The following is a 26,911-nucleotide window of genomic DNA, read 5'->3' on the forward strand; positions in this document are numbered from 1 at the left end:
TGCAAGCAGCGTTGGTCGGACCCGCGTATTTGGCAGGTGCTAGTCCTAAGTGTCCCAATACTTTTGTCCAGTTTTAGTCCCAAGTGTCCCAATACTTTTGGCAAGTTGTAGTCCTAAGTGTCCCAATACTTTTGTCAAGTTGTAGTCCCAAGTGTCCCAATACTTTTGTCCAGTTTTCGGCCTAAGTGTCCCAATACTTTTGTCCGGTGGTAGTCATAAGTGTCCCAATACTTTTGTCTAGTGTACCTACCTTGTCTGCATTGTGTGGGCACGCTGGTGCTTCCTGCTTTTAAGCAGCCATCTTAAAAAAATAGCAGCGCAGCGGGTCTTTGAAGGGTCATAAAATCAAAACCGGAGCAGGTATTAAAACGCTGTTCTGTTATTTTATACACAAGGGTTTAATCTCTCTCCTGTGTTAGTTTGAAGCCGAAACGACAAACGCGCTCAGAGGAGATTTTGAAGAAAGGTGACCGTTTTTTACAAAAATTTTGTTTTGAAGGGGGAATAGCAAACTTCCTGTTGATTTTTGCTGGGGGTTGTCAATTTATGAAATGTAGGCCTAAGTGAGACCTACATAGAGGTTTTTGTTTCATGTCTCTCCGACCTTTCCAGTGGGAGTTACAGGCAGTTTTGTCAGTTTTTCCATCCGAGGAGCAGTTTTTTGTGCGTTTTATTGAAAAATTGCGCTAGAGCACAATTTTGAGATTTGGGGTTAGGTTTTTTTATTAGATCACAATTTTTTCCAGTCCTGATGTGTGCGTTCAGTTTGGTGAGTTTTGAAGCATGTTAAGAGGGTCAAATTACAGCTCAAAGAGGCAAAAGTGACTGTTTTTAGTACTTTTTTGTCTTGAAGGGGGAATTGCCAACTTCCTGTTGATTTTAGCCCAAGAATGTACTATTATGAAATGTAGGTCTAAGTCAGACCTACATAGAGGTTTTTGTTTCATGTCTCTCCGACCTTCCTAGTGGGAGTTACAGGCAGTCTAGTTTTTTTTTTCTAGGGGGCGCTAGAGCGCAATTTTGAGTTTTGTGGGGGTTTTGTTTTTTTAAAAGGCAATTTTCGCAGGTCCTGATGTGTGGGTCAAATATGGTGAGTTTTGAAGCATGTTAAGTGGGTCAAATTACAGTTGAATGTGGCGGCGGAAGAATAAAGAATAAAGAATAAAACCTTACAAATTCAATAGGTCCTTATGTCCCATTGCATAAGGACTCCCTGTGGGAGTCCTTATGCAATGGGCCATGCGGGCCCTAATAAAAATTGAATGCCTCTTTTCTATTTGCAGCCTTCTGAGGTAAATATCAACATTAACTTTTTCCACAGGCTAATAAAATAACAATGAATAAACCAACCATTCAGGACTTCAAACTGCTCAGTTTGCAACACACTGATCTAATCTGATGTGCCCAAGCCAGATACCTGACATCTTTTCTTGGATGCTAGTTCATTTGTCATTCTTGTTTGGTGTGGGTTCACAGTGTGGCGTATATATTTCATAACAGTGTTAAAGTTGTTTATACGGCCACCCCCAGTGTAACCTGTATCGCTGAAGATCAAGTATGCATTGCATTCACTTGTGTACAGAGGTGGGTAGAGTAGCCAGAAATTGTACTCAAGTAAGAGTACTGTTACTTTAGAGATTTATTACTCAAGTAAAAGTAAGGAGTAGTCACCCAAATATTTACTTGAGTAAAAGTAAAAAGTATGTTGTGAAAAAACTACTCAAGTACTGAGTAACTGATGAGTAACACACACACACATTATATATATATATATATATATATATATATATATATATATGTACATACATTGATATATACAGTATATCATTTATATTTATTTATTTTGCCGTTTTTGTTTACATGTTAAAGGTGTTTTAATGAATATACATGCATGTTTAACACATATAGATTCCTTTCTTTCATGAAAACAAGAATATAAGTTGGTGTATTACCTGATTCTGATGACTTGCATTGATTGTAATCAGACAGTAGTGATGATAACGTCCACGTTTTCAAATGGAGAAAAAAAGTTCCTCCTTTCTGTCTAATACCACATGAAAGTGGTTGGTTTTTGGCTTCTTATTTGTCCAGCTTCCATATTCCTTTTTATACACTTTACAAGAAATACATTGGCGGCAAACTTGGGAGTCTCCCGGGAGGGTTGGCAAGTATGAGAATTAGCGGTGAATGCGGTGTTTCCGCGGCACCGCCGCTGTATATAATCGGCAGGCCAGCTCTAGTGTTAATTTGATATCGCCTCACGGGCCAAGTGAAATTACACGGCGGGCCAGAGTTTGACACCCATGATCCAGGACATCACCACGAACATGACACTACCGCAGAGAAGGTAGTTGCCGGGTGTGGGTCCTGAGCAAAGACTGGTGGGAGAGAGTGGTTTTCTGACTGAGAATGGAAAGAGAACTTTCGAATGTCTCAAAGTTCGTCCAATTAAAACTCTGAGGATTGATGGAAGGAGTTTTAAGTCTGAAGTAAAAGACCGTTTGTGCCCTGATACGCCTTCAAATGAGGGTTGCTATTGTTGTGAGGAATACGGAGTTTGGAGTGCACAAATGCAAACGCCAGGGGTGCTCATTACGTCGATCGCGATCTACCGGTCGATCTCGGAGGGTGTGTCAGTCGATCACCAGCCAGGCATTAAAAAAATAGTCCTAAAAATGAGCGATCATAAATCTTCACTATGACGTCACTTTCGTCACTTGATTGACATTCACGGCACCCGAGGGTCTTCTGAGATGACGCTGGCTGCTGCCAGCTCATTAAAATGACCGACTGGAAGGCGAGAAACACTTTATTTCAACAGACTCTGGCGCCGTACCTGTCGTCAAAACTCCAAAGACCGACTGCACAGTTGCACAATAAAAGCTCCGCTTCATCCTGCCTGCGCTACCAAAATAAGAGTCTCAGAAAGCTGGCGTGCACAAGCTAGCAAGCTACGGAGTTTGCCGACAATGTATTTCTTGTAAAGTGTATACAAAGGAGTACTGACGCTGGACAAATAAGATGCCAAAAGCAAACCACTTTCATGTGGTATTGGACAGAAAGGAGGACTTTTTTTCTCCTCCATTCAAAAATGCGGACGTTATCATCACCACTGTCTGATTCCAATCAATGCAAGTCATCAGAATCAGGTAATACACCAACTTATATTCTTGTCTTCATGAAAGAAAGGAATCTATATGTGTTAAACATGCTTGTATTATCTTTAAACACCTTTAACTTGATAACAATATTAACTATATGTGTTAAACATGCTTGTTTTATCTTTAACCACCTTTAAGTTGTTAACAATATTAACTATATGTGTTAAACATGCTTGTTTTATCTTTAACCACCTTTAACTTGTTAAAAATATTAACTATATGTGTTAAACATGCTTGTTTTATCTTTAACCACCTTTAAGTTGTTAACAATATTAACTATATGTGTTAAACATGCTTGTTTTATCTTTAACCACCTTTAACTTGTTAAAAATATTAACTATATGTGTTAAACATGCTTGTTTTATCTTTAACCACCTTTAAGTTGTTAACAATATTAACTATTTGTGTTAAACATGCTTGTATTATTTTTAACCACCTTTAACATGTTAACAATATTAACTATATGTGTTAAACATGCTTGCACTATCTTTAAACACCTTTAACTTGTTAACAATATTAACTATATGTGTTAAACATGCTTGTATTATCTTTAACCACCTTTAAGTTGTTAACAATATTAACTATATGTGTTAAACATGCTTGTATTATCTTTAACCACCTTTAACTTGTTAACAATATTAACTATATGTGTTAAACATGCTTGTATTATCTTTAACCACCTTTAAGTTGTTAACAATATTAACTATATGTGTTAAACATGCTTGTTTTATCTTTAACCACCTTTAAGTTGTTAACAATATTAACTATATGTGTTAAACATGCTTGCATTATCTTTAAACACCTTTAACTTGTTAACAATATTAACTATGTGTTAAACATGCTTGCATTATCTTTAAACACCTTTAACTTGTTAACAATATTAACTATATGTATTAAACATACTTGTATTATCATTAAACACCTTTAATGCATTAACAATATTAACTATATGTGTTAAACATGCTTGTATTATCTTTAAACACCTTTAACTTGTTAACAATATTAACTATATGTGTTAAACATGCTTGTATTATCTTTAACCACCTTTAAGTTGTTAACAATATTAACTATATGTGTTAAACATGCTTGTATTATCTTTAACCACCTTTAAGTTGTTAACAATATTAACTATATGTGTTAAACATGCTTGTATTATCTTTAACCACCTTTAACTTGTTAACAATATTAACTATATGTGTTAAACATGCTTGTATTATCTTTAACCACCTTTAAGTTGTTAACAATATTAACTATATGTGTTAAACATGCTTGTTTTATCTTTAACCACCTTTAAGTTGTTAACAATATTAACTATATGTGTTAAACATGCTTGCATTATCTTTAAACACCTTTAACTTGTTAACAATATTAACTATGTGTTAAACATGCTTGCATTATCTTTAAACACCTTTAACTTGTTAACAATATTAACTATATGTATTAAACATACTTGTATTATCATTAAACACCTTTAATGCATTAACAATATTAACTATATGTGTTAAACATGCTTGCATTATCATTAACCACCTTTAACTAGTTAACAATATTAACTATATGTGTTAAACATGCTTGTATTATCTTTAACCACCTTTAAGTTGTTAACAATATTAACTATTTGTGTTAAACATGCTTGTATTATCATTAAACACCTTTAACTTGTTAACAATATTAACTATATGTGTTAAACATGCTTGTATTATCTTTAACCACCTTTAAGTTGTTAACAATATTAACTATTTGTGTTAAACATGCTTGTATTATTTTTAACCACCTTTAACTTGTTAACAATATTAACTATATGTGTTAAACATGCTTGCATTATCTTTAAACACCTTTAACTTGTTAACAATATTAACTATATGTGTTAAACATGCTTGCACTATCTTTAAACACCTTTAACTTGTTAACAATATTAACTATATGTGTTAAACATGCTTGTATTATCTTTAACCACCTTTAAGTTGTTAACAATATTAACTATATGTGTTAAACATGCTTGTATTATCTTTAACCACCTTTAAGTTGTTAACAATATTAACTATTTGTGTTAAACATGCTTGTATTATCATTAAACACCTTTAACTTGTTAACAATATTAACTATATGTGTTAAACATGCTTGTATTATCTTTAACCACCTTTAAGTTGTTAACAATATTAACTATTTGTGTTAAACATGCTTGTATTATTTTTAACCACCTTTAACTTGTTAACAATATTAACTATATGTGTTAAACATGCTTGTATTATCTTTAAACACCTTTAACTTGTTAACAATATTAACTATATGTGTTAAACATGCTTGTATTATCTTTAACCACCTTTAACTTGTTAACAATATTAACTATATGTGTTAAACATGCTTGTATTATCTTTAACCACCTTTAACTTGTTAACAATATTAACTATATGTGTTAAACATGCTTGAATTATCTTTAACCACCTTTAAGTTGTTAACAATATTAACTATATGTATTAAACATACTTGTATTATCATTAAACACCTTTAATGTATTAACAATATTAACTATATGTGTTAAACATGCTTGTATTATCATTAAACACCTTTAATGTATTAACAATATTAACTATATGTGTTAAACATGCTTGCATTATCTTTAAACACCTTTAACTTGTTAACAATATTAACTATATGTGTTAAACATGCTTGCATTATCTTTAAACACCTTTAACTTGTTAACAATATTAACTATATGTGTTAAACATGCTTGCATTATCTTTAAACACCTTTAACTTGTTAACAATATTAACTATATGTATTAAACATACTTGTATTATCATTAAACACCTTTAATGTATTAACAATATTAACTATATGTGTTAAACATGCTTGTATTATCATTAAACACCCTTAACTTGTTAACAAAAACATATATTTCATAAATAAGTAAATATAAATGATATATATGAATGAGGTAGATCCCCACGACTTGATCAATTGAAAAGTAGCTCGCCTGCAGAAAAAGTGTGAGCACCCCTGGTGTACGCCATCTTCTTTGGCTTGGAGTATACCTGCTTCATTCTCTTCTACCTCTCTCATATTTGTTCTAAAGTCTCCATTTCCTTTTTTCTCCCATCAAAGTACTTCCGATATGTTCTGTTCTTTTCATTTGTGAAGCAAACTCCAGTTGTTGCCTATGTTTTTGATTGAATGGGTTTAGCTTCTGAGTTATATCCAGCGCGTTGAGACTGTGAAGGGTGCACACTCGCACGCACACACGCCAGAGAACTGCTTTTCAATCACATAATCTAGGTATTTTCAAAAGATGAACAGGATCAGATTAAGGTGTTTCCATGGATTGTAAAATGACAATTTTGAACCAACTGATTTCAGAAATCCAACTAATTTGAGTGCATGGAAACATAGTTGCTTCTTACCTGACCGTACAGACACCCAACCCAACCCCAAAACTCATGTCATTCAGATTTACCAGAGGAATGGACTCGTCCTTTGTAGAAGAATTCTGTCACTTTCTTGATGGCTTGTGGGTTGTAGATGATGTTAAGTGGGCTGGTGTTCACCTCTAGTCTTCTTTCGAACTTGGACCTCACAGGATTACGCTCATAAAGCATTTCAAAGACCGGTGAGGAAAAGCATTCTGCAAGTCAACAAGGACCATTAGAGAATGAATTACAGTATACAGTGATTAAAAACTGGCATGGTTATGTGGTTAATACACTGGACTTATAGTCATTGACTTTTACCAAACAAAAACCCTACCAGAGGTGCTGCTGGACTGGCCAGATGTTTGGTTTACAGCGATGACAACCTTGTTCTGCAAAACATAACATCATGTGACATGTTTGGATTCAGATGCAATGCAGTTTGGCCATACAGATCAATAGGCCTCATACCCAGATATCTGATCGGTTTTTTTAAAGGCTGCAGTGAGAGAACACTTGTATTGTACAGTAGGTAGATTAGATCAAATATTGTACAGTAAGTGGATTAGATCAAGTATTGTACAGTAGGCAGTCCGCTCCCTGTATGATCAGTGTCAGAGCTTGGTCCGCATTGCCAGCAGTAAGTCGGACACGTTTCCAGTGAGGGTTGGACTCCGCCAAGGCTGCCCTTTGTCACCCATTCTGTTCTGAACTTTTATGGACAGAATTTCTAGGCGCAGTCAAGGCGTTGAGGGGATCTGGTTTGGTGGCTGCAGGATTAGGTCTCTGCTTTTTAAACATGATGTGGTCCTGATGGCTTCATTTGGCCAGGATCTTCAGCTCTCACTGGATCGGTTCGCAGCCGAGTGTGAAGCGACTGGGATGGGAATCAGCACCTCCAAGTCCGAGTCCATGGTTCTCGCCCGGAAAAGGGTGGAGTGCCATCTCCGGGTTGGGGAGGAGATCTTGCCCCAAGTGGAGGAGTTCAAGTACCTCGGAGTCTTGTTCACGAGTGAGGGAAGAGTGGATGGTGAGATCGACAGGCGGATCGGTGCGGCGTCTTCAGTAATGCGGACGCTGTATCGATCCGTTGTGGTGAAGAAGGAGCTGAGTCGGAAGGCAAAGCTCTCAATTTACCGGTCGATCTACGTTCCCATCCTCACCTATGGTCATGAGCTTTGGGTTATGACCGAAAGGACAAGATCACGGGTACAAGCGGCCGAAATGAGTTTCCTCCGCCGGGTGGCGGGTCTCTCCCTTAGAGATAGGGTGAGAAGCTCTGCCATCCGGGAGGAGCTCAAAGTAAAGCCGCTGCTCCTCCACATGGAGAGGAGCCAGATGAGGTGGTTCGGGCATCTGGTCAGGATGCCACCCGAACGCCTCCCTAGGGAGGTGTTTAGGGCATGTCCGACCGGTAGGAGGCCGCGGGGAAGACCCAGGACACGTTGGGAAGACTATGTCTCCCGGCTGGCCTGGGAACGCCTCGGGATCCCCCGGGAGGAGCTGGACGAAGTGGCTGGGGAGAGGGAAGTCTGGGCTTCCCTGCTTAGGCTGCTGCCCCCGCGACCCGACCTCGGATAAGCGGAAGAAGATGGATGGATGGATGGATGGATTGTACAGTAGGTGGATTAGATCAAATATTGTACAGTAGGTGGATCAGATCAAGTATTGTACAGTAGGTGGATTAGATCAAGTACTGTACAGTAGGTGGATTAGATCAAGCGCACCTTCTTTTCCTACCGTGCTGTGACAAACAGGTGCCAAACCCACCGCATCTACTTAAATGGCCCACCACATTATTTTATGAGGTCCACCACATTATTTTATGAGGTCCACCACATTATTTTATGTGGTCCACCACATTATTTTATGTGGTCCGCCGCATTATTTTATGTGGTCCACCGCATTATTTTATGTGGCCCACCACATTATTTTATGAGGTCCACCACAGTATTTTATGTGGTCCACCGCATTATTTTATGAGGTCCACCACATTATTTTATGTGGTCCACCACATTATTTTATGTGGTCCACCACATTATTTTATGAGGTCCACCACATTATTTTATGTGGTCCACCACATTATTTTATGTGGTCCTCCACATTATTTTATGTGGCCGCCACATTATTTTATGTGGTCCACCACATTATTTTAGGTGGTCCACCACATTATTTTATTTGGTCCTCCACATTATTTTATGTGGTACGCCACATTATTTTATGAGGTCCACTACATTATTTTATGTGGTCCACCACATTATTTTATGTGGTCCACCACATTATTTTATGTGGTCCACCACATTATTTTATGAGGTCCACCACATTATTTTATGTGGTCCACCACATTATTTTATGTGGTCCACCACATTATTTTATGTGGTCCACCGCATTATTTTATGTGGTCCACCACATTATTTTATGTGGTCCACCACGTTATTTTATGTGGCCGCCACATTATTTTATGTGGTCCACCACATTATTTTATGTGGTCCACCACATTATTTTATGTGGTCCACCACATTATTTTATGTGGTCCACCACATTATTTTATGTGGTCCACCACATTATTTTATGTGGTCCACCACATTATTTTATGTGGTCCACCACATTATTTTATGTGGTCCACCACATTATTTTATGTGGTCCACCACATTATTTTATGTGGTCCACCACATTATTTTATGTGGTCCACCACATTATTTTATGTGGCCGCCACATTATTTTATGTGGTCCACCACATTATTTTATGTGGTCCACCACATTATTTTATGTGGTCCACCACATTATTTTATGTGGTCCACCACATTATTTTATGTGGTCCACCACATTATTTTATGTGGTCCACCACATTATTTTATGTGGTCCACCACATTATTTTATGTGGTCCACCACATTATTTTATGTGGTCCACCACATTATTTTATGTGGTCCACCGCATTATTTTATGTGGTCCACCACATTATTTTATTAGGTCCACCGCATTATTTTATGTGGTCCACCACATTATTTTATGTGGTCCACCACATTATTTTATGTGGTCCACCACATTATTTTATGTGGTCCACCACATTATTTTATGTGGTCCACCACATTATTTTATGTGGTCCACCGCATTATTTTATGTGGTCCACCACATTATTTTATGTGGTCCACCACGTTATTTTATGTGGCCGCCACATTATTTTATGTGGTCCACCGCATTATTTTATGTGGTCCACCACATTATTTTATGTGGTCCACCACATTATTTTATGTGGTCCACCACATTATTTTATGTGGTCCACCGCATTATTTTATGTGGTCCACCACATTATTTTATGTGGTCCACCACATTATTTTATGTGGTCCACCACATTATTTTATGAGGTCCACCGCATTATTTTATGTGGTCCACCACATTATTTTATGAGGTCCACCACATTATTTTATGTGGTCCACCACATTATTTTATGTGGTCCACCACATTATTTTATGTGGTCCACCACATTATTTTATGAGGTCCACCGCATTATTTTATGAGGTCCACCACATTATTTTATGAGGTCCACCGCATTATTTTATGTGGTCCACCACATTATTTTATGAGGTCCACCACATTATTTTATGTGGTCCACCACATTATTTTATGTGGTCCACCACATTATTTTATGTGGTCCACCACATTATTTTATGAGGTCCGCCGCATTATTTTATGAGGTCCACCACATTATTTTATGAGGTCCACCACATTATTTTATGAGGTCCACCACATCATTTAATGTGGTCCACCACATCATTTAATGTGGTCCACCACATCATTTAATGTGGTCCACCACATCATTTAAGGTGGCCCACCACATGACTTTACATAACCTGTGAAAAGCAGAAATAACAAAGCACTTTTTGGCTGGATGTAATTGTCATTTAAATGTTGCCAGAAGAAGCGATGCATGCATAATGTTTTATACTTTCATATTATCTGATCATGCAACAAGATATTCTAAGCATTTTTGGGGGTTATCAGAATAAAAACTTAAATATCTGCTTTTCACCTTGACTTACAATTTTTAGGCAAGTTATCCATCAATAAAAAATATCTAATAATCAAAAACATGTGCCTCTGCAAATTGTGGTAGAAGGCTATTATTTGTACAGAACTAGTACCGTATTTTCCGCACTATTAGCCGCACCTAAAAACCACAAATTTACTCAAAAGCTGACAGTGCGGCTTATAACCCGGTGCGCTTTATATATGGATTAATATTAAGATTCATTTTCATAAAGTTTCGGTCTCGCAACTACGGTAAACAGCCGCCATCTTTTTTCCCCGTAGAAGAGGAAGTGCTTCTTCTTCTACGCAAGCAACCGCCTAGGTAAGCACCCGCCCCCATAGAACAGGAAGCGCTTCTTCTTCTACTGTAAGCAACCACCCGCCCGCGTAGAAGAAGAAAAAGCGCGCGGATATCACCGTACGTTTCATTTCCTTTGTGTGTTTACATCTGTAAAGACCACAAAATGGCTCCTACTAAGCGTCAGGGATCCGGTTCATGAAAAGACGCAATCTCTCCATCCGCACACGGATTACTATTTCACAGCAACTGATATTCCTGTGAACCGCACTGTGGATACAACGGGAGCACGTACGGTGAATATTCGCACCACAGGGAATGAGAAGTCATCCTTCACTGTGGTTCTAGCTTGCCATGCTAATGGCCAGAAACTTCCACCCATGGTGATATTCAAAAGGAAGACCTTGCCAAAAGAGACCTTTCCAGCCGGCGTCATCATAAAAGCTAACTCGAAGGGATGGATGAAGAAAAGATGAGCGAGTGGTTAAGGTAAGTTTAAGTTTACGCGAAGAGGCCGTGTGGCTTTTTTCACGCAGCTCTGTCCATGTTGATATACGTATGTTTGTGATTGCACATTTGCGTACATTTTGGGAGTGAACAGAGTTGTTAGAACGCTGGTTTTTAATATATTATTAAAGTTTGACTGACCTATCTGACTGTTTTTTTGACATTCCTTTAGCGCAGTTAGATGCGGCTTACAACACCGGGCGGCTTATAGGTGGACAAAGTTTTGAAATATGCCGTTCATTGAAGGCGCGGCTTTTAACCCAGGGCGCCTTATGGTGCGGAAAATACGGTATATTTATTCACTCTTACATGAAGGCAGCCATAATTGCCATGTGGTCCTTAAAAGGCATCATTTATCAATGAGTGCTTACCAGTTTGGGAGACACCAGTACTGGGAAGATTGTGCCATGAGTGGTCAGGTCTCTAAGGAATAATCCGCCCAGTTTTACAGACAGTAGAGAAGACTCTGAGCGGGGCAAAGACTCCACAACAACCTTCACGCCTGTGGAGGACAAAACCAGTTCAGTTTATCATAGAACTTGCTCATGTGATATCCTTCTGAGAAGAAGTGGACATTTGGCTCTATTTCTTTTGTCAGAGTTACACCTTTGGGAAAATGTCCCTGTTATACAGGTAAAAGCCAGTAAATTAGAATATTTTGAAAAACTTGATTTATTTCAGTAATTGCATTCAAAAGGTGCAACTTGTACATTATATTTATTCATTGCACACAGACTGATGCATTCAAATGTTTATTTCATTTAATTTTGATGATTTGAAGTGGCAACAAATGAAAATCCAAAATTCCGTGTGTCACAAAATTAGAATATTACTTAAGGCTAATACAAAAAAGGGATTTTTAGAAATGTTGGCCAACTGAAAAGTATGAAAATGAAAAATATGAGCATGTACAATACTCAATACTTGGTTGGAGCTCCTTTTGCCTCAATTACTGCGTTAATGCGGCGTGGCATGGAGTCCATGAGTTTCTGGCACTGCTCAGGTGTTATGAGAGCCCAGGTTGCTCTGATAGTGGACTTCAACTCTTCTGCGTTTTTGGGTCTGGCATTCTGCATCTTCCTTTTCACAATACCCCACAGATTTTCTATGGGGCTAAGGTCAGGGGAGTTGGCGGGCCAATTTAGAACAGAAATACCATGGTCCGTAAACCAGGCACGGGTAGATTTTGCGCTGTGTGCAGGCGCCAAGTCCTGTTGGAACTTGAAATCTCCATCTCCATAGAGCAGGTCAGCAGCAGGAAGCATGAAGTGTTCTAAAACTTGCTGGTAGACGGCTGCGTTGACCCTGGATCTCAGGAAACAGAGTGGACCGACACCAGCAGATGACATGGCACCCCAAACCATCACTGATGGTGGAAACTTTACACTAGACTTCAGGCAACGTGGATCCTGTGCCTCTCCTGTCTTCCTCCAGACTCTGGGACCTCGATTTCCAAAGGAAATGCAAAATTTGCATGGTTGGGTGATGGTTTGGGGTGCCATGTCATCTGCTGGTGTCGGTCCACTCTGTTTCCTGAGATCCAGGGTCAACGCAGCCGTCTACCAGCAAGTTTTAGAGCACTTCATGCTTCCTGCTGCTGACCTGCTCTATGGAGATGGAGATTTCAAGTTCCAACAGGACTTGGCGCCTGCACACAGCGCAAAATCTACCCGTGCCTGGTTTACGAACCATGGTATTTCTGTTCTAAATTGGCCCGCCAACTCCCCTGACCTTAGCCCCATAGAAAATCTGTGGGGTATTGTGAAAAGGAAGATGCAGAATGCCAGACCCAAAAACGCAGAAGAGTTGAAGGCCACTATCAGAGCAACCTGGGCTCTCATAACACCTGAGCAGTGCCAGAAACTCATCGACTCCATGCCACGCCGCATTAACGCAGTAATTGAGGCAAAAGGAGCTCCAACCAAGTATTGAGTATTGTACATGCTCATATTTTTCATTTTCATACTTTTCAGTTGGCCAACATTTCTAAAAATCCCTTTTTTGTATTAGCCTTAAGTAATATTCTAATTTTGTGACACACGGAATTTTGGATTTTCATTTGTTGCCACTTCAAATCATCAAAATTAAATGAAATAAACATTTGAATGCATCAGTCTGTGTGCAATGAATAAATATAATGTACAAGTTACACCTTTTGAATGCAATTACTGAAATAAATCAAGTTTTTCAAAATATTCTAATTTACTGGCTTTTACCTGTATATCTCAGAGATATCGGCAGGTATTTCTGCATCACCTCGGACCTTGACTTCCTTGCTTGTAATCATTTGGTGAGCACACAGAAATATATACCAACATCTTCTTACCTGAAACTTCCAGCTGGATGACTCCACTCTCATGCAGGATCTCCTCCCGGCCTTCTTGATGAAACAGAGTGATGCTACCTTTCTCCAGCAAGAATTCCAGTCGGGCAAACAGGTAATCTCGCCTGGTAAACGTGTTCAGAGTCTGGGAGTCCTCCAACGGGTCAAACAAGTCATCGGTTTCTGCTGGAGAAATGAACGGGGTCGTTAGTCATGTTCTATGAATAATAGGGAACAATTCACTCTGTTCTATTTTTTAAGCATATTTTACAGTTTTTCCTAATTGGGTGTGTCCTGATACAACTTTTTCACTTCCAAAGTAACATTGGAGCCGGTATCGATATTGATCTGATACGATATCATTCATTATGTTGTGGTGTGGAAGGTTAGACAAGACTTGATCAAGTGAAATGAGTCAAACAGAGAACAGCCTATTTATTATTAACCGTCTGGAATGGACTTATGCTGTCTTTAAGTTGAAGTGGAGTGGTAATTGTTTTTGGCAGTAAGTTGAATGATGCACACACGTTTGTTACTGGATACTTCCTAATGTGGGATTTTCCTGACATTTAAAGGGTCCTCAGAAATCAGTTGAAGTCAAACCAGTCATGCTCTAACCCGGCGTTTTTCAACAGTCTGGTGTGCCGTGGGAGATGATGTCATTTCACCTATATGGGTTAAAAGTACTTTATGCAAACCAGTAATTATAGTCTGCAACTTGAGTGTGGGTGCTGTTTAGAGCTCAGCAGAGTAACCGTGTAATACTCTTCCATATCTGTAGGTAGCTAATTGCTTTGTAAACGTCGTATCTAATGCTTAAACCAAAAATACAATTGAGTGCCCCTAAAACAGGCATTGAAGCTTATGGAAAACGAAACTAAAACTAAACTGGCTACAAAATAAACAAAAACAGAATGCTGGACGACAGCAAAGACTTACAGCGTGTGGAGCAGACGGCGTCCACAAAGTACATCCGTACATGACATGACAATCAACAATGTCCCCACAAAGAAGGATAAAAACAACTGAAATATTCTTGATTGCTAAAACAATGCGGGTGCGGGGGAAAAGCGCTCAAACTAAGACATGAAACTGCTACAGGAAAATAGCAACACAACAGGAAAAGCCACCAAAATATGAGCGCAAGACACTACACACAGGAAAACAGCAAAAAAGTCCAAATAAGTCATGATGTGGACCATGTTCCGCGCCTCTATTGTAGAGGCGGCTGATTGGAGCTGTGGCCGCAAGGTAGTTAGTGCTTGTCGTGGCGGTAATCCTAGAACCCGTTGGTGGACACCGGCGGTGAGGGATGCCGTCAAGCTGAAGAAGGAGTCCTATCGGGTTCTTTTGGCTCATAGGACTCCTGAGGCAGCGGACAGGTACCGACAGGCCAAGCGGTGTGCGGCTTCAGCGGTCGCGGAGGCAAAAACTCGGACATGGGAGGAGTTCGGGGAGGCCATGGAAAAAGACTTCCGGACGGCTTCGAAGCAATTCTGGACCACCATCCGCCGCCTCAGGAAGGGGAAGCAGTGCAGTGTCAACACCGTGTATGGTGAGGATGGTGTTCTGCTGACCTCGACTGCGGATGTTGTGGATCGGTGGAGGGAATACTTCGAAGACCTCCTCAATCCCACCAACACGTCTTCCTATGAGGAAGCAGTGCCTAGGGAATCTGTGGTGGGCTCTCCTATTTCTGGGGCTGAGGTTGCCGAGGTAGTTAAAAAGCTCCTCGGTGGCAAGGCCCCGGGGGTGGATGAGATCCGCCCGGAGTTCCTTAAGGCTCTGGATGCTGTGGGGCTGTCTTGGTTGACAAGACTCTGCAGCATCGCGTGGACATCGGAGGCGGTACCACTGGATTGGCAGACCGGGATGGTGGTTCCTCTCTTTAAGAAGGGGAACCGGAGGGTGTGTTCTAACTATCGTGGGATCACACTCCTCAGCCTTCCCGGTAAGGTCTATTCAGGTGTACTGGAGAGGAGGCTACGCCGGATAGTCGAACCTCGGATTCAGGAGGAACCGTGTGGTTTTCGTCCTGGTCGTGGAACTGTGGACCAGCTCTATACTCTCGGCAGGGTCTTTGAGGGTGCATGGGAGTTTGCCCAACCAGTCTACATGTGTTTTGTGGACTTGGAGAAGGCATTCGACCGTGTCCCTCGGGAAGTCCTGTGGGGAGTGCTCAGAGAGTACGGGGTATCAGACTGTCTGATTGTGGCAGTCCGTTCCCTGTATGATCAGTGCCAGAGCTTGGTCCGCATTGCCGGCAGTAAGTCGGACACGTTTCCAGTGAGGGTTGGACTCCGCCAAGGCTGCCCTTTGTCACCCATTCTGTTCATAACTTTTATGGACAGAATTTCTAGGCGCAGTCAAGGCGTTGAGGGGATCTGGTTTGGTGGCTGCAGGATTAGGTCTCTGCTTTTTGCAGATGATGTGGTCCTGATGGCTTCATCTGGCCAGGATCTTCAGCTCTCACTGGATCGGTTCACAGCCGAGTGTGAAGCGACTGGGATGAGAATCAGCAACTCCAAGTCCGAGTCCATGGTTCTTGTCCGGAAAAGGGTGGAGTGCCATCTCCGGGTTGGGGAGGAGATCTTGCCCCAAGTGGAGGAGTTCAAGTACCTCGGAGTCTTGTTCACGAGTGAGGGAAGAGTGAATCGTGAGATGGACAGGCGGATCGGTGCGGCGTCTTCAGTAATGCGGACGCTGTATCGGTCTGTTGTGGTGAAGAAGGAGCTGAGCCGGAAGGCAAAACTCTCAATTTACCGGTCGATCTACGTTCCCATCCTCACCTATGGTCATGAGCTTTGGGTTATGACCGAAAGGACAAGATCACGGGTACAAGCGGCCCAAATGAGTTTCCTCCGCCGGGTGGCGGGTCTCTCCCTTAGAGATAGGGTGAGAAGCTCTGTCATCCGGGAGGAACTCAAAGTAAAGCCGCTGCTCCTCCACATGGAGAGGAGCCAGATGAGGTGGTTCGGGCATCTGGTCAGGATGCCACCCGATCGCCTCCCTAGGGAGGTGTTTAGGGCACGTCCGACCGGTAGGAGGCCGCGGGGAAGACCCAGGACACGCTGGGAAGACTATGTCTCCCGGCTGGCCTGGGAACGCCTCGGGATCCCCCGGGAGGAGCTGGACGAAGTGGCTGGGGAGAGGGAAGTCTGGGCTTCCCTGCTTAGGCTGCTGCCCCCGCGACCCGACCTCGGATAAGCGGAAGAAGATGGATGGATGGATGGATGGAAGTCATGATGTGATGTGACAGGTGGTGACAGTACACCTACTTTGAGACAAGAGCTATAGTGATGCATGCTTGTTATGGTTTGAATTTGTATCCAACAATTGCAACAATGACTTTTTACTGTCAATATCAACTACCGAGTTTACATTTGAATGATTTCTGCTGGTGGTGTGCCTCTGCATTTTTCCAAAGAACAAAATTGTGCCTTGGCTCCAAAAAGGTTGAAAAACATTGATCTAACAGATAAGATAACTTCTCAATTGTAAAACTATGATTATTTCACCTGTGGACTGTGGTGTTATTGTTTGTCGACTGTCTTTTTCTACCTGCCTTAGGACAAGGGAAGCAATTTAGTTGCTGACACATCGATGAATATGTACTGTCCTAATTGAAATAAATGAATTTAAAAAAAAAAATCAATAAATAAAACATGCTTCTCCCTTGGAGACTTTGTATGTGAGTAATATGCAACTCTAATTAATGATACTTGTTTTTGTTCAATTCAATTGTTATTTTTTCCTAGTGGTTGACATTGCATGTACACTTTTTACGGATGTGAAGCTTGTGTGCGATTGTGTGCTTCGCTGTTGTGTAGCTGCCAGTTCCTCGTACAAACCCCGTTTCCATATGAGTTGGGAAATTGTGTTAGATGTAAATATAAACGGAATACAATGATTTGCAAATCATTTTCAAGCCATATTCAGTTGAATATGCTACAAAGACAACATATTTGATGTTCAAACTCATAAACTTTTTTTTTTTGTTGCAAATAATCATTAACTTAGAATTTGATGCCAGCAACACGTGACAAAGAAGTTGGGAAAGGTGGCAATAAATACTGATAAAGTTGAGGAATGCTCATCAAACACTTATTTGGAACATCCCACAGGTGTGCAGGCTAATTGGGAACAGGTGGGTGCCATGATTGGGTATAAAAGTAGATTCCATGAAATGCTCAGTCATTCACAAACAAGGATGGGGCGAGGGTCACCACTTTGTCAACAAATGTGTGAGCAAATTGTTGAACAGTTTAAGAAAAACCTTTCTCAACAAGGAATTTAGGGATTTCACCATCTACGCTCCGTAATATCATCAAAGGGTTCAGAGAATGTGGAGAAATCACTGCACGTAAGCAGCTAAGCCCGTGACCTTCCATCCCTCAGGCTGTACTGCATCAACAAGCGACATCGGTGTGTAAAGGATATCACCACATGGGCTCAGGAACACTTCAGGAACCCACTGTCAGTAACTACTGTTGGTCGCTACATCTGTAAGTGCAAGTTAAAACTCTCCTATGCAAGGCGAAAACCGTTTATCAACAACACCCAGAATAGCCGTCGGCTTCGCTGGGCCTGAGCTCATCTAAGATGGACTGATACAAAGTGGGAAAGTGTTCTGTGGTCTGACGAGTCCACATTTCAAATTGTTTTTGGAAACTGTGGACGTCGTGTCGTCCGGACCAAAGAGGAAAAGAACCATCCGGATTGTTAAAGGCGCAAAGTGTAAAAGGCAGCATGTGTGATGGTATGGGGGTGTATTAGTGGCCAAGACATGGGTAACTTACACATCTGTGAAGGCACCATTAATGCTGAAAGGTACATACAGGATTTGGAGCAACATATGTTGCCATCCAAGCAACGTTACCATGGACGCCCCTGCTTATTTCAGCAAGACAATGCCAAGCCACGTGTTACATCAACGTGGCTTCATAGTAAAAGAGTGCGGGTACTATACTGGTCTCCCATTGAAAATGTGTGGCGCATTATGAAGCCTAAAATAGCAGAAGGGAGACCCCCGGACTGTTGAACAACTTAAGCTGTACATCAAGCAAGAATGGGAAAGAATTCCACCTGAGAAGCTTCAAAAATGTGTCTCCTCAGTTCCCAAACCTTTACTGAGTGTTGTTAAAAGGAAAGGTGATGTAACACAGTGGTGAACATGCCTTTTCCCAAATACTTTGGCACGTGTTGCAGCCATGAAATTCTAAGTTAATTATTATTTGCAGAAAAAAAATAAAGTTTGTTGTCTTTGTAGTGCATTCATTTAAATATGGGTTGAAAAGGATTTGCAAATCATTGTATTCCGTTTATATTTACATCTAACGCAATTTCCCAACTCATATGGAAACGGGGTTTGTACATTTGCCTTTTGTAAGTGACTTGATTAAAATAGCAGAAAAGACCAGCCTTGTGTGCTTATAGGAGGACATTTAGAAGTCCAGCTTTTCACGGGCGTCTCACCCAGAATATCCCAGGAAGACGGGCTGGGCAGAAGCACCTCGGGGCCTCGGTCTGGTTCCAGAGAATCTCCATACCAGCCACCCCAGCCAGGAAACCAGGACTGCAGGTACTGGATCATGCCTGAGCTTCCACTCTTAGGGATGGATGTAGTGGGTGGACAAGGCTGCGGCTCACTGCTGGCCTCCTCAACATTCTGTGTGAGGAAATGAAAAGAGTTGTCATATTGTTATATACAGCCAGCAGTCAATTCTTGCCTGAGTCGGCCAATCTCACCTCAACAATTTCTTCCTGCTCTTGAAACCATTCGTGGACAATCTCCCTGAGACTCTGCAGTTCCTCCAATGTTTGCTCCTCTTCTACTCGCTCAAGTTCACTCTAAGTGACAAGAGCAAAAACATAGATGGAAGAAAGATGCATGGTGTGCAAAAGAGTGGTGGGAGTACCATTCCTTACACCTACTAATCAAATGCCCAGTAGAAAACGACCTTGGTTTTGCTTCTCCTACACCAGCGTTTCTCAAAGTGTGGGGAATAGAGACATGACAGGTGGGGCGCGAGGAACGGGAGGAAATTACACTTTAAAAAATTTTTTTAATTATTATATTCTTAGATTATTTTTTTTACTATGCTTTCATTTTCTATACACACTGTAAATCACTTTGTGATTCTGTCTGTGAAATCCGCTATATAAATAAATGGAAATTACCGGTACTTATTTTTACTGTAGGCTTTATATTTCTCGGTACGAGCGAAAGTTTGACAGACATAGCAACAGTAACTAATGGGGGCGGGGCTAAGCGGAACAAACTTTCTCGCGGATGGGTAGCAGGCTAATGTGTGGACCACAATTACACAAATATATACATTTGTGACTCGCACCTCAAAGGTCGTCGAGCCAGAGCCAGCGCCTGCAGAGAAACAAAAATGTGACGGGCACGCACTGTGTCATTCACCGGGAAGCACTCGCGTCAAGGCAGCTCAGCCCCGAACTCAATGAGGTTTTAACAGATGTTGTGAGCGCGGTCAATTTGATCAAAACACGACCACTGAAAGTGCGACTGTTCTCTGCACTGTGTGAGGAAATGGGAGCTGATCATACAGCCGTGCTGTTTCACAGTGAAGCAAGGTGGCTCTCCTGGGGGAAAGTGCTGTCACTTGCCCTGTCTTGCCAAATGCATAGCTCCTCCTTTTTTTTTTTGCAAAGATTGCAAAGTGGCACTTTTATTGTATTTATTATTGAACTTGATGCAAGTTATTTGATTTATTATTGAACTTGATGCAAGTTATAACACTTTTTTTGATTTATTATTGAACTTGATGCAAGTTATAACACTTTCGTTTTATTTATTATTGAACTTGATGCAAGTTATAACACTTTTTTTGATTTATTATTGAACTTGACGCAAGTTATTTGATTTATTATTGAACTTGATGCAAGTTATAACACTTATTTGATTTATTATTGAACTTGATGCAAGTTATAACACTTTTTTTGATTTATTATTGAACGTGATGCAAGTTATAACACTTTTTTTGATTTATTATTGAACTTGATGCAAGTTATAACACTTTTTTTGATTTATTATTGAACTTGATGCAAGTTATAACACTTTTTTGATTTATTATTGAACGTGATGCAAGTTATAACACTTTTATTTGATTTATTATTGAACTTGATGCAAGTTATAACACTTTTTTTGATTTATTATTGAACGTGATGCAAGTTATAACACTTTTTTTGATTTATTATTGAACGTGATGCAAGTTATAACACTTTTATTTATTTATTATTGAACGTGATGCAAGTTATAACACTTTTTTGATTTATTATTGAACGTGATGCAAGTTATAACACTTTTATTTGATTTATTATTGAACGTGATGCAAGTTATAACACTTTTTTTGATTTATTATTGAACTTGATGCAAGTTATAACACTTTTATTTGATTTATTATTGAACGTGATGCAAGTTATAACACTTTTTTTAATTTATTATTGAACTTGATGCAAGTTATAACACTTTTTTGATTTATTATTGAACGTGATGCAAGTTATAACACTTTTTTATTTATTTATTATTGAACGTGATGCAAGTTATAACACTTTTTTTTTTTTATTATTGAACTTGATGCAAGTTATAACACTTTTTTTGATTTATTATTGAACTTGATGCAAGTTATAACACTTTTTTTGATTTATTATTGAACTTGACGCAAGTTATAACACTTTTATTTGATTTATTATTGAACGTGATGCAAGTTATAACACTTTTATTTATTTATTATTGAACTTGATGCAAGTTATAACACTTTTTTGATTTATTATTTATTATTATTTAAAGGCACATCACATCTCTAATGTAATCATTTTCACTTTTCAACAGAAATAGCACTGCAAAAATATTAAGGACATACTTCTGTATTTTGGTAGTTATGCTGTCAACATTTAACAAGATTTCTTCAACTTGGACTTGAAAGCATAAATAGTATAAACACTTTTAACAGTATAACAGTACTAAACAATTCCAATAGATAACATTGGTGTCATTACCTTTTTGTGGCTAAAATCCAAATGTATTCTAGGTGCAATTCGCGTAGTTTTCACCCTTTTTCTTTTCGGTTTAAGACTCGTTTGCGATTTTTCTCCGGCTGATTCCATGATCGTTCGCTCGTTTGGAAACAATGGCAACTGGTGCCTCGTGCTTGGCAGCGGTGCTATAAATAGCCTCGCGCATGGCATTCGGAATGGCTCGATAGGAAGTTACGGGAAGCAGTGTCGATTGTCATTGTTGTTACGCGATTTTGTGAATAAAACTTTAAAAAAATAAAAATAATTTTAATTAATGAAAAAACGTATTTTTTATCACTGCAACCGTAACCCGGAATAGGGTTGATGAAAACCGTACTAATTACGGGAAAACTGGAGTAGTTGGCAGGTATGCTAATGTGACACTATATAAATGACTCAACTAAAATAGAAGAAATGGTGTGCTTGTTGGAGGACATTTAGATGTGAACTGTCAAGAGATTTTCAATGCAAGCTGATATAATCCAATTTTTGCTCATCATATCCGAGCGATATACGATATCTTTATCGAATGAAGACACCCCTAGGCGTCCTAACAGGGGTGCAACGGTACAGATGAAGCCACGGTACGGTATTACCTGTCTGTTAACAGTTTAGTACCTCTTCCTGGGGACTCAATGGGACTCCTTTGAGTTTCCTGAAGTACAGGCTGGTGTAAGTCTGCACATCCCGTGCACGCTGGAGGGCAAAAGTCCAACTTCCTCTACGCCTCTGTTCCCTGATCTCACTTAGGTTTGCCTGGATGGCAAACATCCACCATTGCTTGCAGCTAGGAAAGAAAATGAAATTAAAGTTAATTATCTTATTGCCGTCAACCATTAGCGATGCAAACAGAGTAACTAGGGGAGTTGGTACCACACCTCTCATACAGTTCTGAAAATGTGACATACATACGAAGCTCTGTCTTACTTTCCAGAGATGGGGCAATTGGGTCTCCACTTTCGGTAAAGCATCTCCCTTTCCCTGCGGTATAGTTCCTTGAGGAAAGCCATGAGCTGTTGGTACTGGACCTGACAGAACACAATGACCCAGATGAGGCAATATGAATGAAGTTGGTATGGTTTTATAATATGAGCTCACTCGCACACCGAGTAAATGATGTTACTGGAACAGTATAAACTGATGTCTTTCAAACGTGCAAAAATGGAAATGGATAACATACAGTGGTGGTGAAAAGTGTACATAGACTTGTAAAGAACATCATGTCATGGCTGTCTTGACTTTACAATCATTTCTACAACTCTTATTGTTTTGTGATGTAGTGATTGGAGCACATACTTGTTGGTCACAAAAAACATTCATGAAGTTTGCTTCTTTTATGAGTCTACTGAAAATGTGAGGGTCAAAAGTATACATACAGCCAGGCCCGGCCCTAACCAATCTGGCGCCCTAGGCAAGATTTTAGGTGGCGCCCCCCCACATCGGCAGTGAAGTGTATATACTCACAAGAACCCGAATAGCTTTGTCTTTGACCTTTTTTTTTTACTTAAAACTATACCTAACATATAAAGGGGTGGAAAAGTGACTATTACCTGCAGGGCAAACATTAGCTAACCAGAAGGCAATAACAATGTAAACAAAAAACACCTGCTTAAAAGATCTAATACAAATGTCCCTGAGGAATGTAAGGTGGGAGTACTGTAATTACCTAACGTTACATTATTATTTTCCATAACAATTTAGCCCCCTCCACAATATTAACCTGACGTTAAAACAGAACTAGCTATTTATTGATTAGCAATTGCCGAATCATGTAACATTAGCTTAATGCTAAAAAGCCAGCTACTATCACATTCTGTAACAGACAAATAATTTCATGTAGGCTAACGTTACCTACCTGCTACCTCTGTCTTTTCTCGTTTCTCCTCCTCTTCTTTTCTCTTTTTTCTTCCCTGGGCACCTGACAGTTTTGGCCGTTTTGACATCTTGTGTTGATTTTTTTGATGTGGTGACGTCCAAAAAGAGTCATGATACGGGAAGGGAGGGGGCGCACCGTGCGGGGGGAGGAGGGGACGTAATGTTGTAACAAATAATATTTCTATTAAATAGGCTTTACTTTGCATTTTAATTAACGTGGGATTATTTTTTGTATTTAGAAATAATAGTACCAACTTTTTTTTCTCTTTTTTTTTTCTCTCCAACATTTGTGGCACTGGCGTGGCGCCCCCTGATGGACGGCGCCCTTAGCATTTGCCTATATGGCCTATGCCACGGGCCGGCCCTGCATACAGCAACATATATGATCAATTTTGGTGATGTAGAAAAGTTACAATCAAATAAAATCAGCTTCATGGCCTCTTAACTTCATGTGAGTGATTATGATTGACGACACCTGTTGACTTGTCTGAGCACATTTAAATAGGGCTCATGTGATGCAGTCATTAGACTCGCTTACAAACGCCACAATGGGAAAGTCAAAGGAACTCAGCACAGATCTGACAAAACTAATCATTGACTTGAACAAGTCAGGAAAGTCACTTGGAGCCATTTCAAAGCAGCTTAAGGTCCCAAGAGCAACTGTGCAGACAATTGTTGGTAAGTATAAAGTGCATGGCACAGTTTTGTCACTGCCACGATCAGGAAGAAAACGCAAGCTATCACCTGCTGCTGAGAGAAAATTGGTCAAGAGTCAACCAAGAACGACCAAAAAGCAGGTCTGCAATGAATTGGAAGCTGCTGGAACACAGGTGTCAGTGTCCACGGTCAAGCGTGTTTTGCATCGCCATTGACTGAGAGGCTACCATGCAAGAAGGAAGACCTTGCTTCCAGAAGCCACACCTTAAGGCTCGTCTAAAGTTTTCTGCTGATCACATGGACAAAGATAAGACCTTCTGGAGGAAAGTTCTGTGGTCAGATGAAACAAAAATGGAGCTGTTTGGCCACAATACCCAGCAATATGTTTGGAGAAGAAAAGTTGAGGCCTTTAATCCCAGGAACATCATGCCTAACGTCAAGCATGGTGGTGGTAGTATTATGCTCTGGGCCTGTTTTGCTTCCAATGGAACTGCTTCTTTAAATGGGACAATGAAAAAGGAGGATTAGCTCCAAATTCTTCAGGACAATCTAAAATCATCAGCCCGGAGGTTGGGTCTTGGGCCAACAGGACAATGACCCCAAACACACCTCAAAAGTGGTAAAAGAATGGCTAAATCAGGCTAGAATGAAGGTTTTAGAATGGCCTTCCCAAAGTCCTGACTTAAACGTGTGGACAATGCTGAAGAAACAAGTCCATGTCAGAAAAGCAACACATTTAGCTGAACTGCAGCAATTTAGTGGTCAAGTGGTCAAGCAGACACTTGTGGATGGCTACCAAAAGCGCCTTATTGCAGGTCAACTTGCCAAGGGACATGTAAGCAAATATTAACATTGCTGTATGTATACTTTTGACCCTCACATTTTCAGTAGAGCCATAATAAATTCATAAAAGAAGCAAACTTCATGAATGTTTTTTGTGAGCAACAAGTATGTGCTCCAATCACTACATCACAAAAAAATAAGAGTTGTAGAAATGATTGTAAAGTCAAGACATGATGTACTTTACAAGTGTATGTACACTTTTGACCAGGACTGTACAGCAGCAGTTTACTCCTACAGACCTGAGATAAGCGTATGGACATGGTCTCCAGCTGAACATGACCTTCAATCCGTGGGGTGTGTCGGAACCTCAGAGGCTCCTTGGAAGCATTTCTTCTGAGCAACACGGAGGCACACACTGGCTCAAAGATATACTGATGAGTCCACGTCTTCATGCACTGAGTCATCGCCTCCTGTTTGTTCCCAAAACAACAAAAATACTGTTAGGAAATGGAAATAAGTAGTCTTTTTTTAGGCATTCTAAAATGCATGTTTTTTTTTTTGCAAAATCTTTAAAAATGTCATCAAACTAAAAAATGCAATGTCATGATGGGCACAATGTACAACAGCAGGTATATCCCAGACCTGGGCAGTTATTTTGACACAGGGGCCACATTGTTTGCTGAAATGTGTCTGGGGGCCAGTGTGTGTTATGTGTATGAATTAGAGATGCGCGGTTTGCAGGCACAACCGCGGAGTCCGCGGATTATCCGCGGATCGGGCGGATGAAATTAAAAAAAATTAGATTTTATCCGCGGGTCGGGTCGGGTCGGGCGGTTGAAATAAAAAAAAATTAGATTTTAAATAGATTCAGGCGGGTGGCAGTTAAACCAATTGGTAAATATATATACATAGTTAAATGTTGTTACCCACATACGAAAAACGAGCAGGCACCTGCAGCATATGCCACAACAGAAGAAAAAAAAAAAAAAAGAGATGGACACTTTTACGGAGCGGAGAAGGGACGCCTCGCCGGGGTCCGGGACCGAGGCCCCTTCCCCCGAGAGGGCCCCACCGGGAGCCGTAGCTGAGGCGATCCGCGAGAAGGGCCCGACGCACGTCCAGGGTCACCACCGCGCCCACCGCACCGACACCCCGCCTCGTCCGCCTTCGCCGCGGCCGGCGTCACGCGCAGCAGGTAAGCAGCTTACCTGCCCGCCACCCCCGTGGCCGGGGGCTCGTAACAGGGGTCACTCCGCGCGCTCCGCCGGCGCAGCTTACCTGCCCGCCACCCCCGTTGCCGGGGGCGCGTAACAGGGGTCACTCCGCGCGCAGTGCGCTCACGAAAGGGGTGGGGCTCACCCTGGTTGATATAGACAGCAGGACGGTGGCCATGGAAGTCGGAACCCGCTAAGGAGTGTGTAACAACCTACCTGTCGAATCAACTAGCCCTGAAAATGGATGGCGCTGGAGCGTCGGGCCCATACCCGGCCGTCGCCGGCAGCGAGACGCGCTTGGAGGTGCGCTCAGCGCGGCTCCCATATGATTGCGCACTGGTGTGCGTCTGGGTCGTGACAGCGTGGCACACGAATGTCTGTGCTGCATTGGATCAGTCTCCTTTCTTTAACAGGCAAAAGCTTTATAACCTCACTAATGCCTTGCATCGTCTATATTAGATATATAACAACGGGCGGGTGCGGTTCTGATCAAATGTTAGATCGGGTGGATGGCGGATGGTTGACGACTTTCTGATGCGGTTGCGGATGAAATAATTGCCTATCCGCGCATCTCTAGTATATATACACTATAAGAGTTAACTTCTTTAGTCTT

At 40.8% G+C, this 26,911-nt stretch overlaps 1 protein-coding gene across 4 annotated transcripts in view; it reads right to left on the bottom strand.

Annotated features, from left to right (window-relative positions):
- vps13d (vacuolar protein sorting 13 homolog D) overlaps positions 1 to 26,911 on the bottom strand; it is a 231,646-nt gene that overhangs the window by 186,390 nt on the left and 18,345 nt on the right. For 3 of the 4 annotated variants that reach the window (XM_061973417.2, XM_061973395.2, XM_061973402.2), the window contains 9 exons: positions 25,384 to 25,554; positions 22,697 to 22,797; positions 22,388 to 22,556; positions 19,475 to 19,576; positions 19,202 to 19,394; positions 13,730 to 13,912; positions 11,775 to 11,905; positions 6,906 to 6,960; positions 6,616 to 6,783 (listed from right to left, as the gene is read on the bottom strand). In XM_061973417.2, coding sequence (XP_061829401.2) covers positions 6,616 to 6,783; positions 6,906 to 6,960; positions 11,775 to 11,905; positions 13,730 to 13,912; positions 19,202 to 19,394; positions 19,475 to 19,576; positions 22,388 to 22,556; positions 22,697 to 22,797; positions 25,384 to 25,554 — 1,273 coding nt within the window. The remainder of the gene's footprint in view (positions 1 to 6,615; positions 6,784 to 6,905; positions 6,961 to 11,774; positions 11,906 to 13,729; positions 13,913 to 19,201; positions 19,395 to 19,474; positions 19,577 to 22,387; positions 22,557 to 22,696; positions 22,798 to 25,383; positions 25,555 to 26,911) is intronic. The other variant, XM_061973410.2, reaches the window with a different exon arrangement.

Source organism: Nerophis lumbriciformis, linkage group LG01, assembly GCF_033978685.3.
Source record: "Nerophis lumbriciformis linkage group LG01, RoL_Nlum_v2.1, whole genome shotgun sequence".
In the NCBI taxonomy this organism is placed as follows: domain Eukaryota; kingdom Metazoa; phylum Chordata; class Actinopteri; order Syngnathiformes; family Syngnathidae; genus Nerophis; species Nerophis lumbriciformis.